This window comes from Filobasidium floriforme (assembly GCF_021052385.1).
Source record: "Filobasidium floriforme strain CBS 6241 chromosome Unknown HD553scaffold_2, whole genome shotgun sequence".
In the NCBI taxonomy this organism is placed as follows: Eukaryota; Fungi; Basidiomycota; class Tremellomycetes; order Filobasidiales; family Filobasidiaceae; genus Filobasidium; species Filobasidium floriforme.
In genome coordinates this window covers 1,491,539-1,507,163 of record NW_025763623.1, presented here as the reverse complement: position 1 = coordinate 1,507,163, position 15,625 = coordinate 1,491,539, and the positions used below count along the sequence as shown (strand labels likewise).

Genomic DNA, 15,625 nt, shown 5'->3' with positions numbered 1-15,625 from the left:
ACCAAACAAAAACGCTTACCGGGTTCCGGGCTCACCGACCGTTGGCGCACAAGAGCACCCCCCAAATCGATGTTCTCGACGTCGACCCTCGCACCCGCCGATGCGGCTCCTCTCCCTCGACTCGACCTCGCGCTGTGTCGTCCTTGTCGACTCCGCTGAATCGACCTCCCTCGAGGAGTCCTGGGCGGCGACACGACAGCTACAATCAAGCAAGAATAGACATAGTATCAGGTTACGAATTATCGATTCAGAATCCAAGCAGATTCGCTTTACTCACCCGCACTCGGCCCCGCAACCGGTTCCTTGTCGACCGAATCTAAAGGTTGCCCGGTCATGGCAACGTCCTCGCCCGATACCGGGCGTCCAGTCGGCCTACGAGCTTCCCCGTAGAGCCCTTCCCGACGAGCCGGTTCACCACCTGCGAAAAACCCAACAAGTTCAGCGAAACGAAACCGCCTTTCGGAACCGAATCTGCTTACCTTCCAACCCCGATCGGGTCACCGACAGCCCCCTTATATTCGAGGCCAGGTTCTGGTCGATCTCGTCCGTGTCGTCCATATTGCGGAGTTCTTCGAAATCAAAAATTCCTCCGGAAAAGACCTGGTTGACTTCTATACACAAAGCGGAATTAGGTCAGTTTACGCAAAGGAACCGAATCGACTCGAATCACACGAACGAGAAGCCGAGTCTCCTGGATTCACGGTCGAGGCTCGAGAAGGAGTCGAGCGTTCCTCAATCTTGGGAGATACGTCAGGAGACGGCATCGTTGAATATCTTCGAGAAAGGAAGTGCACAATTCGCTTCAATCGAAACGGATCCGGCTTATACCCCCCACTCGACGCGAGTCGATGGGCCTTAGCGAAATGGAAAATTCGGTCGCCATCAAATCAAAACAAACGCGTCGTAGACAATCATCAAACAAATTGATGCGATCAATACTTGAAACACGATGGCTCGGGGCGCGCCATTCCGGAGGGGGATATACTGTTACGGGATCATCACGTGAGTCGACTACCGACACACAGGCTCGATCTACGGACATCAGCATACACCTAAGTCCGGCTCGACGAGGCGAATCCGATTCCCTCGGAGCAGATTCGGTCGCCCCCACCATTCGCCTTCACCATTCACCGAAACAACAAACCTTCCCGACACATATCACACACAGGTACAAGGACCTCGAGGTACACGACAACTCTACTCAGGACCTCGCCAACCTTACTCGACGTACCTAGGGACAAATGAGAACTCAAACTCGCCTCCTCTACCGAATCCGGTTGCTCTCGACAGGATTTGTCTGTTCGCCATCTCGTTCTTCCAGTTTCGCCATCTCGCGCCATTCTTTTCTCTTGGGTCTTTTCAGTGTTCGCCAGCCTCGTCTCCGTACTCGTCTCCGTATAAATAGCTAGAGGAACTTGACCGAATTCGATAGAGGACGCTCTGTAATAGTAATAGGTCAAGTTCCGATATCACATTCAATACACGCCTATCTGACTTGTTACAACATCTTCAAGACGTGTTGCGGAGAGGTTACAACTCAAGGACGTCGCTAAGTATCTACGCTTCATCGTTTTACCTTAGACCGAATCCGGTACCTCACACCGAGTGATCACCTTCCTTATCCATACATCTCTGGATTCGTATCCCTTATCCGAATCCGCTTCATCTAAGCGGACTTGCGACATTCTCCCGACTACCTGCGATCTACCTATAAGGACCCTACGCCTTACGACTTAGGACCTATCTCGATTAGCGACTTCCGCCGTAACAGCATCACCCAAGCTGGGACCTCACCCCGGTGATGAAAATCTCGGACAACTAGATCATCAATATACACCACTTGACTGTTAGATCTCAAGCAATATCTTGAGTTCTAACAGGTCAGTACCTTTGTATTGACTGATAGCACATGCCATTGATAAAGCAATATCTTGAGTTCTAACATATCCCACAGAATAGATCTACGAGCAGTGAACAACGAGCAATGCGAGCAACGGGCCGTGGTGATTACCGATACTGTAGCGATCGATGAGCAGTGATCCAACGAGCCCAGTACATAATACATAATCTGCGTTCCGTTCAGACCAGAGGCCAGAGGCGGGTTCGCCAAACGGCAGATGGGATTGATATACGAAGAGGCGCTTTCAAATAGCAAATAGGAGACGCTTGGGGCCAGTGTAGTGTGCTCGGGAGGGGTGATGTACGTGGCGCTCGGAGGGAGGGTGGGTAAGTGTGAGGTGTGAGATGCCATCCCTACCCTTCCCATCTAGCCAGCCGTACTTGCCGTGCTACAATTTTCGCCGGGTAGATCACAACACAGGATCGGACCTTGTTGTCCTGCGTGGTGGCGATCAACTCGAGCTTCCGGCCGGTCACAACTTGACCGTTTATACGATTGAACCTTCGATCGTATTCTACCAGGGTCTCGACCTGGGTCTTGCCGCCGGCATCTTTACTTATACCCTGCCACAGCTCTCGGGAGCTAACAAGTTACCGGACAAACATAGACCTGCCTGGAGGTGATCGCGGGCGCGCTTCAGCCAGACACTCTTGACATCGTCAAGGCCCGTTCGAATCAAATCGAGCAGAAAAACCAAACGGCACCCGAGAGTCCGATGCAAGGGGCCCTGGCGGCGCTTCTGCACATCGTCCAGACCATTCTCGATAAAAAGATCCTCGCTCAGAGCATTGATGTTCGAATCCGTTTACGTTGTACCATCTATCGTTGCGGTTCAACAATCGGTGGCCTACCGATCAGCCTTTGCATCATGTGTTCGAAGACCGGCTGCAAGCGAACCGGCCGTTCCCTGTGTCTAGCCGGCCCCATAGATACCGAAGACGACGGGGTGATAGTAGTGGTAGTAGTAACGGTTTGACTGCTTCGAGAGGTACTAGTACTGGCGGGGAGCTGAGAGGGGGTATCGGCTGGAGGAGTAGTAGTAGGGAGAGGACCGGTTCAATTGGTTGGAGAGGTACTAGTACTGGGGCGGGGCTGAGGGGTGGTAGTGGTGGTAGTAGTACGAGAGGCGGTAGCAGGTCTGGTGGTGCTGGGGCGGGGCTGAGAGGTGGTACTTTTGGTCCTCGTGGCGATAGCCAATTTGAACTGAATATTGTCGACTGACACATATGATATGGTTGCGACAGCACGCTAGTGATCCTGGTGACCTGGAGATCGACGACGGGGCGAGCGCAGGAATCCGATGGGTGTCTATATTTGATGGCTTATAGTACAAGTGCGTGGTACGCAGGCTGAAAGAGCTATCGGATCGGACATACACCCTCGCCCGAGGCCTACCCTCCAACACCATCGAATCAGGACACTTATACAGAATCGTATACGGTGCCACCTCCTACGACTACCCTTATCATTGGCTGCCGGATTTGCTCGACTCGCTGGCTGTATGTCTGCGTCTCGCTCTGAATTTTGAACAACCACAAATGGCTGCCATTCGGGCGAAATCGTATAAGCAAAAGGATTTTCCTGCGAAGAGGGAACTGAGCTCGATTTCACAGCTTTCCCCCTTGCATTACAGGTGCAGAATTCGTCAGGTACAACGGGTGTCGTGTCATGTCGGTCATATCGATACTTAAGTGGGCCATGGACAACCTGTTCATGCCTGTGAAACACGAGAGTCGTCAGTTCTTATCTTCGTTTAGGAAAGCGCAGGTGATCGCAAATGACACGCACGAGATAGCTATAGTTCTTCATGTCATTACGTTCAAGGTACTCTCTCTATGAAAGCGGCGAAGAAGAACGACTTTGTCAGGCCGACTGTTTTTCGCGGACCAATCACGGGTCCTATCAGACTTACATCGATCAAACCCTCGATTCGTTTCTTGATGATTGCAGGTGTCGGGGTGAACCGCGTCATCAACTGTCGGACGACTTCGGCGACCAGCTCGTTATGGGAAAGTGTCTTCCTCGCTTTCATTATTCGTACGATACAGGCCTGAGGCGCGGATGGAGACCGAATGATCAGTCTAGAACCACCGGCATGACTCGGTTTGGTAACCGGGCTCCTGAGTGAGCTTACCTCGATCTGGTGTTTCCTCTCCTCGTCGACCCGCTCCTGTGTCTCTGCTCGCTCCTCGTTGTTCTCGACTTTGCCGACAATGGTCTGGATTTTGATCTTGGCCAATGGGCAGGTGAAACCGGAGTTGAACGAAAAATTGTCATTCGGCCCGACATCCCGCCCTTTGGGGTTCTTCGTCAGGATCCTAAATTTGCCGCAGGCTAGTGATTGTAGGCTCCGAGCGAGATCACCGTCAGGAATTTTCGTTGCCGCTTTGATGTCCTGTGAGGGCGAGTAGAAAATCATGAATACGGAAGCAAGCGCAACCTATGCTCAACCTTGACTTACCTGTAAGCTCAATTCCTCGCCGTCTTCGAGGTCCTCGAACATCAACAGGATGACCAGACAATGCGTGCTGACGTTGAGCTCGTGTTTGCGAGCCTTGAATGCGACCTTGACGTCGGCAGTACCATGATTAGACTGCCACGTCAACCGTCGTCCAGAATGTCGGTTGTGATAGAAGCGCTCGAATTCGGAGATGCTGCCACCGAGAGCTGGAGGGAAGACGCAGGTAGTAGCGGTCCCTTCCCCAGGCCAGAATGTCGATGTCAAGACTGTTACATTGAGATCGGGTGCGGATGTCTAGAGTTGCAATATCTGTCAGTCCACGCGAGGCGGATAATGTCAAGCATTTCAAACTCGCCTCGGGCTTGTTGTGCTTCGTCCTCTGATACCCATTCATCATCTCGGTCGACAGACGCATATCATTGAACATTCCCTCGAGCTTTTGCGTGAATTGATAGCCGCTGTTTGCCCACGTGTAATTTTATTAGCCAGCAAACATAAGATATCCGTCTGGACCGCCCGTACTCACGATTCTACCTTGAGCCTGGCCACCATGTTCCTCTCGGCATCTTCTGAAACGCTCCTCCCGTTCAATAAACGCTTGGCCAGATGAGCCTTGTAGTAACGCTCAAAGACGTCCTTGTCGATGATGAAACGGAACAGGACGATGGTCTTGTCCAGCACGGCGTCGACCTCTTCGTCCGTTTTCTATGTGACATGTTGTGGGTGTCAGGCGACAATGACTGTTTCTCTGGCCAGGTTCTAATACTTACCCCCTTGAGCCCCTTCTTGAGGTTCTCGTCGATGAATAACGAGATGAACTCTTGACACCGTGGGTTCTGGTTGATGAACGTTTGAAATGCCTGCGTATCCGACGTGTGTATTTGTAAGCCATTCTATGCGAATCATCAACTTGCAAGCTGCCGGACCCACCTCGTTCATGGCCATCTGAAGCCCCTTGTTCTCCTCGAAAGCCTCCTTCAAGACCCTATCAAACTTGTCCTTGAGATCGACGACCTCTTGAACCCAACGGAGCGCCGCCGCCACCGCCGCCGCTCCCGAAAGGGTCGGCTTCTTCGGCTTCGAGCCCGTCTCTGATGTTGTCGTTTCCCGTGCCGGTGTCTCCGCTGTAGGTCCCTCTTGATTCACCTCTCCCCCGCTCAAGACGGACGCGTTGATACCGCTCCCTCTCGCTTGAATCGTCTTTTTCATGGCGATTTTCAACACCTCCAACCCTTCTGGTATTCGCGGTCGTCCGAATAGTTCGTATAGCCGATGCAGATCTGCTATCCTGTCGTCGTCGATCATCGTGACCAAGCCAGACCCGGGCATATTGAGGATAGTCTCCAGGTGGTTTGCTAACAAGTGTTGATCGAGGATCGGCAAGAGCCTGTCCGCTGTTGAAGCCACCAGGTAGGCCGAGCAACGAGCGTGTTCTTCCTGTATCCGTCGTGCGACCTAGAACAACCCAATATCCAGTCCCGTTAGCAGTGTTTGATGCGAGACCTACCCCGAGCTCCCACTTACCAATCGCAAATATGTACTCGCATCCAGCGCCTGTAAACTGCTCTCCGCCTCCTCCTTGTAAAACTCTTCGCTCTTTCTCAAGAAGACCGGCTCGAAATCCACCTCATAAGCGCTATGCACCCCTCGTTTCCCCTTTTCCTGGACGACGAGCAGAGCCATGATGTCCACCACATCGCGCATGGCTGAACGGGAGATGATCTCTCCGGTCCTTTCCAGCTGGATCTGGGCGAGGAGGGTGGAGATGAGGATCGTCTGGATGGGGAATGAGGTCGAGTGGATGATGTTGCTGGAGAAGAGCCGTTTGCCGAGTTCGTGGCATTGCGGGACGTTGGCGTTGTTCGTATAGACCTTGTCCTATATACGTCGGAACGGAATGGTAGAAAGATCAGTATGGCCAGATGTCAATAGATACGATAAGCAGCGGCAACAGATCCGTTAATATGACTCACCATGTATTTCAAGATCTTGCTCAGCTTGTCCATGCTCGAGATATGATCATCCCAAACCGCCTTGAGCGCTTTCAAGAACCTCTCCCCTTCCAACGCACTCTCTATCGACTGTACGTTCGGCCCTGACCCGCTCTTCGCTGATGTCGTCGTCGAGGAACCAGCTTCGTCCACAGCCCCACTCCCACTACCACTTCCACTACCGCTACAACTTCCGAGCCCGAGAGTCTTGAAAGAGTTCGATAGGGTGGTATTACTGTTCATCACCCCGGACCGTGGGAAGGTCGGCACTATATCCTTGGCGGCGAGGTCGTCCAGGTGTTCGGCTATGAGCTTCCTGACGCCCGAATAGAGCTTGTCTCCGTCTATATCACCGTTTCCGCAAGCAACACAATTACGATCACAACCACAATCAGCCTGATGCTTAATAGGCTTTGAAGGGAGAGAAAACCGGCCGAACTCACGGTTGTGTAGGACCATCTTGTAGCCATAAGAATAATTTTCCTCGAAACTGAGTCGACTGGCGTGATGCTGCTGGATCGCCTTGATAGCCTTGGCCAGCTTCTGCCAGATCTCATCTATATCCTGGTCCGGTGCGTACTACCAAGACAGGTCATAGCATCATGTCAGCTAAAAGCTACCTGGTTCCCAGCTAGGTGTTTGAAGCTGTAACTCACATTCCTAGGAGGTCTCTGAGTCACCGATTACCGAACAAGCAGCACGTTCACCGTACCCCTCGTCCTCGTCAGCTCCTTCTCTTCCACGTCAAGACTTCGTGCTATTTGTCACTGCAGCGAGGCTCACCATCTTGGCCTTGCTCCTCAGCCTATTATTACTCCCCCCCAGCAAGGTCGCCATCTTGGCAGTCCTATTATTGCCTGTTACAGCTCTCGAAGAAGAATCCCTGAAGAGGTCGTGGTACGAGTCGTTTGAAGGAGGATGACGAGGCGAGTTGTCTTGAGTTTTGCTTCGATGCCGTCGCTGATCTGTACAAGCTGGCCGACAGTCGTCAATCAAATAGTGTGAGACTGTAAGAATACTAGAGCACTTTGAAAGATAAGAGGCTACGTAAGTCGTTGTTGATAAAGACCTTTGAGAAACCCTTTACACAAACTGAGGGGGTCGCCACGAACTTTGTGGTCGACCCAACCACCCAACTTGCGCGAGAACGGTCACCACCCGGGTCAACGATCGATCGAACACGAGCCCGGCACAACACGGTGACATGGGACAACCTCCCTCGACAACAACGTCGATGTCCCGTTTAACATCACCGACCGAGGTGGCAGCACACAAATTCAGAAGACATATGTATGATATAAGCAGAAAACATCACCAGCTAACCAGACAATTCGTTCTTGGGGAAACCCCGACTTTTTGCGTCAGTCGATTTTCTCAGTATCCTCCACTTCCACCCCCGGCGCTTTCCAGCTTCTTTGCCTTTTCCTGCTCGAGTCGCTATAATTCCCATCCCAAATCGATAAACAATCCCGACCATGTCAGCCAAACCCATCTTCTTCTTGTTCCCAAACTCCCCGTGCGGTACGGGGGCGAGATCGACGACGACTCACCGCATGCAACATGCCCACAGCCATGTTCAGATTGGTAGGATGTCCGCTGATGATGATCAACCTCTCGCCCGGGTTGACAACCCCCCCAGGAGTAGCAGGCGTGCCCGGATCGGTCACTCGGACGTGACACTGGGATTGCGTACGGATCTCGTTGATCTTGATCCCAGCCTTGCCGATGACTACGGGTCATTCCCCAAATAATATATATATATATATCAGCCACTGGGCCCTGCAGCATAAAAAACGAAAACAAACGCTCTGGACTCACTGCTACCGACCAACTCGTCGGGGATCCAAAATTGTTGCACGGCCGACCCAGGACCAGGAGCGATGACCGAGGGTTGTCGAGGCGCGCCCACTCCAGCGTGACTGTGGCTCGAGCTCGACCCGCCTTGTTGCCTATAAGCTCCCGAGCCGGCTCCGTTGTGCCCCGCCCTCTCTTGGTATTCGAGCAGGATGGTCCCGATGTAGTAGACGGCGATGTGGACGGCGTCGGCGACTCCAGAGACGCTGAGGATTCGCTGCGAAGTGAAACGTAAACAAGCGTCAGCATGACTGGGAAGGTTAGGACGTGCATGGGGATTTTTGCAGGGACTGACCTCGGTGCTCCCTGGCAACATCTGCTCGCTAGCGTTCAACCTCGCTCCACTGGCCTCCTGAATCTCCTTGATCTTGCTACCTCCCTTTCCGATCCTGCCGCGCGGAGATCAAATCAGATCGACGTCAGATCAGGTTTTCAGTATCAGTATCGACCCGAATCAAACGGATCCCTCGATCGAGCTCGGAACTCACACGCTGCCCATCCTGCTGTTCGGGATCATAAACTTGATCGTGACCGGCCGACTTCCCGGCATACTCGGCTCTCCAAAGTTTTCATCGTTGATCCGCCTGACGATCAGTCCAAAGGCCTGCCAGTCGCAAATCGCGCGACAAGTCGAGCGGGAAACGTCCCATCAGAACAAAAAGGTACAAGTCCGTTGTAGTAGAGGAAGAGCAAGGGGGAACTGACCTTGGCAACCGCATCTAGAGCGCCTTGAACGCTGAGGATCCGCTCGGGGTTTCCAGGGATGGATTCGGAAATGTTGACGCGGGCATTGGCTTGGCTCTATGTCGCAGGGACGCACAGTGAGCAAGCATGATCAGCACCTTCACCCTATTCACGAATTTCCCAACCATCCTTCGAAAAGCTGTGAATGCCGAGCAAAGGACTACGAAATCGAACAGAAGAACAAGGAAGACACGACTCACCCTGATCTCGGCAATATGTCTCCCACCCTTCCCGATGATCACGCTCGCATCCATCGTCACGATCAGACAACGCATATTGATCACCTGGTTCCCCGAAGCTTGAGAATCCGCCCCGGTCGAATGGGCCGACCCGGGAGGATGAGACCCGGCAGAATGGGGAGGGGCCGTCTGAGGAGTTGGGGGGAGGGATTCGTGTGCGGGAGGAAGTTGGGAGCTGTAGGGCGATGCCGATTCAGAGTGGGCGGGGTGAATTGAAGAAAAAAGACACAGCAGAAGGAGAGAGAAGGAGAGGAATCTTTAGCCTACGGCGTAGGTATTGTCTATCACCATAGACGCAATGCGCTCACCCGGTATTGACCCTTCCTCCTGAAGCCGACACATCGACCTGCATCGGCACGCTGCCCGTAGCCTGTCCTTCCAAGTCCTCCTTCTTGTTGACCTCTTGATCATTCATCTCGGCCCTTTCTTCTTCACCTCTCTCTTCTTCTTCTTGAACTTGGTCGTTCGCAGTAACACCGGTATTGGTATTAGCTCGCTTGGTGCTCCGTTCTTCGACGTCCTCGTCAGGAGAACCCGATCGATCCCGTTTACTCTTGTTCGTCGAAGCGGTGGTTGGCGTCGGGACTGTAGCTGTAGCCGTCTCGTTACCGGTCCCGGTGGTGATAGGTTCTTGAGGTTCAGACATGGTGAAAGGTTGTTTGATTTCTAGATTACTAGATCACGGATTTGTCGTTGGTCGATGAAAGGGTGCGTGGGACTGAGGGGAAGAAAGGGGAAAATCGTGTGGGTAATCCAAATCGTATGATTTGTTATTGTTGCGAAAGGGAAGCGACGATCGTTTCGAGGGTTTCGCAGAACGAAAGGGAAAGACGAGGGGAATGTAAAGGGTACGGGAAGAGACGAGGATCGAGAAGAAGCCCTTTGTCCGTACGAGTTTTTCTTTTCTTTTCTCTATGCAAGCCGGTCGGGCTGATCCATATCGTAGACCCTTTGTTTCTTCTTCGAATCGTCGTATTCGCATGACACGGTGTATGAGCCCGCCGTTCATCGGGTCGGATTTTGGCGATGGGAGATCATCTCGATCAAGACGAGATATCGAGACGTCGAGACGAGACGACAGGAGAGAAGAGGAGGAAAGAGAGCGACGAGAGAAGAGACGAGACGAGAGAGCGGAGGAACGAAAGAAGGTGAGAAGGACATACGGATGAGGGAATTGTGTGTGAATGTGAATGTGTATGGTTTGTGTGATGGATTGTGGTATGAGTGTGTGAGTGAGTGGAAGAAAGGGTTCGACGCGATATCGAGTTGATCGATCTGCAGAGATGTGAACGCCAACGCGGGTCGTCAGCGACAAAGTTGCCTTGCTGTACAGAATTCAACGGAGATTCACCTCGGATTGCTTCTGACCTGGCTGACCTAGTTTGATACCTTTTGAGGTCGTAGTGGTCAAAGAGGTTGAAGACGATCAAACCCATCAGAGGCTCATCGATCATCATCATATTCGTGTCATCGTCGGCGAGTTTCTTTCCTCTCCACGTCGGAAGTTTATTTTACATCCGGGGACGACATCCACCTCACGGCGGGGCAAGGGGGACCGGTAAAAGGCAGTTATGCGCGCGTGTAACTGCCCAATCCTAACTGCCTCTTAGCGTACCCCAAGCAGGCCCTCAATTAACGGGCGCGTCACAGCTCGCTAGCGCCCGACGCGCTTTTACGTCTCTTGACGCGACGCGCTTATCGCGTTCTAGCACCTACACCCTCGCGTCTCGAGAAGCATGTAATAAACTTACTACTAACTACTACTACGATAGGGACTTTTCACCCAGACACATCTAGACATCTCTCCACGCTTTGACGACCCCCTAACGACTCTCTTACGACTCACCAACGGCCCGGAAAGACGCCAGTTAACGCACCACCCCTAGAACCGTCAAAACCCGTCATCGAGAAGCCAAGAAGCTCAACTGGTAAAAACACGGTCCGAACGGACAATGTCCGGTTCGGGGGAGCAGTCGGAGCGGGGTTCTGTAAGTACTCCTTATCTCCCCATGAACTGCCCCGTTAACTCACTGATGTCAGGGATGGGCACACAAGGACCGGGAGGGGAACAGCGTCGAAGCCTACGCTCCCCGTAAGTTTTACCAGTCTTGTATCCGGCCTCTATCAGGGTGATCGATAGCTAGTTAGCTGATTGTTATCTATTTGCTCTCGTCAGTCAAAAAGAACAAGGGGAAGCAGAGGGAGCAGGCTGTTGGTAAGCTTCTCAACCGCGTCAAGTGCTTCTCAACTGTCAATTAACTGACCGGTATCCCCCGTGTTTGTGGGGAGTGCTTATGTAGACCTGGTGGCCGACGGTATTGATCCTACTCTCGACGACGATGACTTGAGCGATTTGTCGAGCGATGATGAAGATGGTGAGCCAGCCACGCTTATGTCACTTCAACCTGCCTCTAACCGAGCTATAACTGACGAGTTGTGGCGCTCCTTGTTCCGACTTAGAGGTCGCACGCCAACGCCCGGCCGCCCAAACAAGTCGGAGTCCCGAGCTCGAAACTCTCGAGCAGGTAAGTCCTTACTTTCACCTCCACAAAGGCCTACTTACCTGACCGTTAACTGCCCGATATAGATTGCTGCTAGAGAGCTTGCCGAGACGAAGGCAGCGGAGGACAGGGAAGCTTTGCGAGCGATTCAAAGAGAGGTGAGTATCGACTATGAGTGTTGCTATGCGTCTCCTAACCCTCCCTTAACTATCTGGTTATGTATTCTTTCAGAACCTCAAACGCAAGGCGACCTTTACCGACCTTCGTGCTGCGACCTACAAAGTCGTACGTAGTCAGCGCCATAACTCCGTATAAACGTGTCACTAAGTAGAGACTTACTGGGCTGTTTCGCGACGTTTGCTAGAACCGAACCGAGACCGTAAGTTAAACCCCCTCTAATCTGGACACTTACACGACAGTTAATCGCCATTTATTCCCTCACAGGACCTTGGGCCTATGAGGGAACCCGGACGTCTAGTCACCAATCATCAAGTGAAAGACGCAGTCAAGGTGCTACCCAGCCGGTTAGCCGCCCGTTATCACGCTGTTCTCGAGAAGCGAAAGGCCTTGCCTCCCGTCGGCCAGAATCCGACGATCAAGAGCCTTGTTCCGGTGATCCATACGCAAACGGCTTTACTGGACGAAATCGTGGCTCTGACAGGGGAGATAGCGAGCAGTTATCAGTGGGTTAGGGCGATGCATATGGTCCAGGATCATCTACGAGCCCAGCTCACAGTCGAGGACGAAAAGCTCGACGAAAGGATCAAGGCTCTCGAAGCCGACGCTGGCGGCTATCCAGCACACCCAGCACCCGCGGCTGCTCCCGCTCCTGCCCAACCGGCCCAAAACACCCCGGTAACCGGCATCACTATGGCCGATTTGAAGACCGCTATCAAGAACGATGAAGGTCTTCGAAAGGTTCTCCGTGGTGTCCTTGTCGGTATGCCCCCGAGCGATGTTCCTCAGGCCTCCGTAGCGGGCCCATCGGGGACCTCTAACCAGGCCGCTACAAGTGCGACATCGCCCACCGGGAAGAGGTCGAGACCCCCGCGAGCGACACACCGAGACGTGCGTTGCAATCACACATTGAGACTGTCACTTAACTGATGTTTAACTGCCCCCTTCCTCCCCCGTCATCAGGCCGGTGTCCATTACGCCGTCAAGAAGCTTATCGGCATGCAGTGTCACTGGGGCAGGCACCTCCGTGACAACCACGACGACGAAGGATATCTGGTCGAGAACGACTGGCCACTCCCCATGGAAGACGGCAGTTTGAAGGCCGATATCGAACTCGCCAACGGTGATGTCGAGGTTTCGGCGTGGCGTCCGGATTGGAAGGCGGTCAAGGTTGGGTCGGCGAAGTAAGTTCCTGTTATCGGCCTTTCAAGTACCTAATAACTATCCAGTAACTGACCGGTTATACGGCATTTAGATGGGCTCCATTCATCGAAGAATGTCTCGCCACCGTCAAGGATGGATGGAGGCCATTGAAGATGGGCGCAATCGACGACGACGACGCGATACGGGCCGCTATCTGCCAGTATTGTGCCACACGAGTGGGCAAACAACCGGCGATTGCGGAGAACGGAGGCAAGCCGTTCGCTGTGTGGCAGCGCCGACGATTTGGGATGGTAGGTCTTTTTTCAGGGCAAAAACAGCGTGGTTATCGAGCAGTTATATGGCAGTTGACTGACTTACCCTTGGTCTGGGTACTTACAGCTTGCCGATCGACGACTGGAGCACTTTGCAAACAGTCCGGCGAACAAGACCGTCAAATCGTCGATTTACACCCTGTTAACCGGGGTGTTATTTGTCCCCTCGCTGCACTGTGCCGACCCTCCCGATACTCGTCGATACCCGGTCCTTCCCCAAACTGGCCCAGATGAGCCCGATATCGAGACCGATGGATGGAAGGTATGGAGGCGTTACTGCTTCGACGGTAACAAGGAGGCTGCCAACAAGTGCGACGAGCTCTGCTACCCGTACTGGTTGTCTGACGAGGTGAGTGCTACGTGATGTCGTAACTCCCTAATCACTGTCAACTAACCCCGCTGTTTGATGTCCGTTTATGGCCACTTAGTATATCGGAGTCGGGGCCTTCCTCGATGCTATCCACTTGGAGAAGTATCGATCCCAAAACTCGTCGAAGCCCCGTTGGGTGGGACCTAGACGGTATTGGCCAGTAAAGAAGCCGGTTACCGACGACTTAAGGGCCAGTTTGAAGGACGACACGACGAAGCCCGACCCCGACGGCAAGGGCTGGATCATCTACCGGTCGATGGTCAACGACGAAGCGGCCCAAGATTGGGAGGCTAACGACCCACTTTTGTGGGCGTTAGTTTACCCCGATCCTCCTATCCCCGTCGAGCACCAAGGGCGCCCGTCGATTGAGACCTTGTCTCAAGCGCAGCACCGCGGTGTGTGGGAGTTATCGAGGACGTTAGTGGCCTGTCAAAAGCCCGACTTGACCGACGAGCAACTCCTCGACCTCGCCAAGACCTACGCCGCCATCGATCAGACCGAGCTCATCGCTGCCGGTGCCGCCAACATCGAGGAGGATCTCGAGGACGAGGAGATCGAGGACTAAACGGGGCCATAACTGGCTAGATTCAAGACGGTTACTAGACCGTCAACGTCAACATGTCTCTCGGGGGACTTTCTACGGCTTTGGACTTACGAAAAAAAGAAGAAAAAAAAGGAAAAAAACGAGGTATATGTATATTAGCAGGTGGGTTATGAGTCGGACATCCGACAGTTACGATAGGCCGAGGTTGCAATTCCGGTCGACGACTTTTTACGAGCAGGGAAACGAGATCGAGTTAATGTCTTTAGATGTCGTATATCTGGGCGGTTACGAGGGTGTTATAGGCCCTCCTTTTTTACTATACCATATAATGTCGGTCCCTGCCTACACACGAGTACATGCTTGGACGGCCCAGATAAGGTGATTTGGGGGATTATTGCGGCCTCCTAACTCCCATGTAGCTGGCCTGACTTCGAGCAGTGTCACGGGCTTCAGCGTGCTCATGACGAAAGGTTCGAGAGGAATTACTTCAGATGGCGCCTTGAAGGTTCTAGCTTCGTAGAGTCGAACATCCACGGCTGGGCTGGTGGCTTGAAAACGGTCGATTAACTGCCTCGTTACATGCTAGTAATAGGTCGCACTCACTGCTGGTAATAAGCCGGAAGCACAGACGGTACACGATGGTCACCAAGAGGTACAGCTCGACGACCCATGCAGACCAGTTTCGTGCTTGTATCGCCCTCGTAACTGACCAGTTGTACGTCATACACAGCTGTCAAAAGCCAGAGACCTCCCCCTGGAGTGGTGTTTGCGTTATGAGTCGTAAACGCCTTCCGAAAACAGAACAATGTGTCCTTGTAAGCGGCCAAGTTAGCGGTCCGATATGAGCCAATTGCACTCGGCCATGATTTGAAAGTCTTGTTTTGGTTGGCTATGCCCCTGTATCTAACTGCCACAGTTCGGAGCGTTATCTGGCGAGGGGAAGGGGGATTAGGGAGCTGTTCTCCCTCAAGATAGTAGTCATGAGAGGGGTCCATCTCGCTAAGCCTTGTCCTGATAGCCAACAGGCTGTGCTTAGGTGCTTCGACGAGTTCCCCATTGAACGGTGTTAACCGCTCGCTATCGGGTGCTGAACGGGCCAGTTGCAGACAGGTTTCAAGCTCCTTAATATCCCTGTTCATCTCGTCGAGTAATCTATTGGCAGCAGCGCCCGAAGACTGATCACTCTCCATAAAAGCCTGGTACTTATCAGCCAGTTGCTGCACAGTTATCCGTTCTGCGTCGGTCGTGGCATCACACAGAAGCTGCGCCTGCAGGAGTGACGACATGGCGGCCTTGTAACGTCCCTGTAACAGGGTGGTTTCGACCTGCTTGCCGTTGGTATTGATGGCCTTGAGAAGTTTGCCCAGGC

General features: G+C 53.0%; 3 protein-coding genes across 3 annotated transcripts; 1 reads left to right on the top strand and 2 right to left on the bottom strand.

The window, feature by feature from the left end:
- Positions 1-3,187: 3,187 nt before the first annotated feature.
- HD553DRAFT_330597 (Cullin-domain-containing protein) lies at positions 3,188-7,450 on the bottom strand. Its single transcript, XM_046181982.1, has 14 exons — positions 7,136-7,450; positions 7,009-7,023; positions 6,796-6,931; positions 6,335-6,696; positions 5,886-6,239; positions 5,292-5,816; positions 5,132-5,221; positions 4,888-5,066; positions 4,717-4,819; positions 4,362-4,655; positions 4,035-4,295; positions 3,813-3,950; positions 3,689-3,733; positions 3,188-3,617 (listed from the first exon to the last, which is right to left on the bottom strand). Exons 1-14 carry the CDS (start codon positions 7,187-7,189, stop codon positions 3,612-3,614), a joined length of 2,562 nt encoding a protein of 853 aa, XP_046039888.1. The 5' UTR covers positions 7,190-7,450; the 3' UTR covers positions 3,188-3,611.
- A 276-nt stretch (positions 7,451-7,726) lies between these two features.
- On the bottom strand, positions 7,727-9,225 carry HD553DRAFT_327801 (uncharacterized protein; the record flags this gene model as incomplete). Its single annotated transcript, XM_046181837.1, has 7 exons — positions 7,727-7,789; positions 7,903-8,081; positions 8,171-8,423; positions 8,502-8,595; positions 8,695-8,810; positions 8,912-9,007; positions 9,151-9,225. 7 exons carry the CDS (start codon positions 9,223-9,225, stop codon positions 7,727-7,729), a joined length of 876 nt encoding a protein of 291 aa, XP_046039887.1.
- A 1,916-nt stretch (positions 9,226-11,141) lies between these two features.
- Positions 11,142-14,277, top strand: HD553DRAFT_339175 (uncharacterized protein; the record flags this gene model as incomplete). Its single annotated transcript, XM_046182414.1, has 13 exons — positions 11,142-11,177; positions 11,230-11,281; positions 11,366-11,404; positions 11,490-11,564; positions 11,650-11,714; positions 11,777-11,848; positions 11,922-11,975; positions 12,055-12,069; positions 12,135-12,758; positions 12,831-13,051; positions 13,123-13,321; positions 13,410-13,691; positions 13,771-14,277. 13 exons carry the CDS (start codon positions 11,142-11,144, stop codon positions 14,275-14,277), a joined length of 2,241 nt encoding a protein of 746 aa, XP_046039886.1.
- Positions 14,278-15,625: the final 1,348 nt, after the last annotated feature.

Coding starts and splice junctions, on each gene's coding strand:
- HD553DRAFT_330597 (XM_046181982.1), bottom strand. CDS start 7,189: ATGGCGACCTTGCTGGGGGGGAGTAATAATAGGCTGAGGAGCAAGGCC. Junction 6,240..6,334: donor GCAAGATCTTGAAATACATG/GTGAGTCATATT, acceptor CGACGTATATAG/GACAAGGTCTATACGAACAA. Junction 4,656..4,716: donor CGAAGCACAACAAGCCCGAG/GCGAGTTTGAAA, acceptor TTGCAACTCTAG/ACATCCGCACCCGATCTCAA.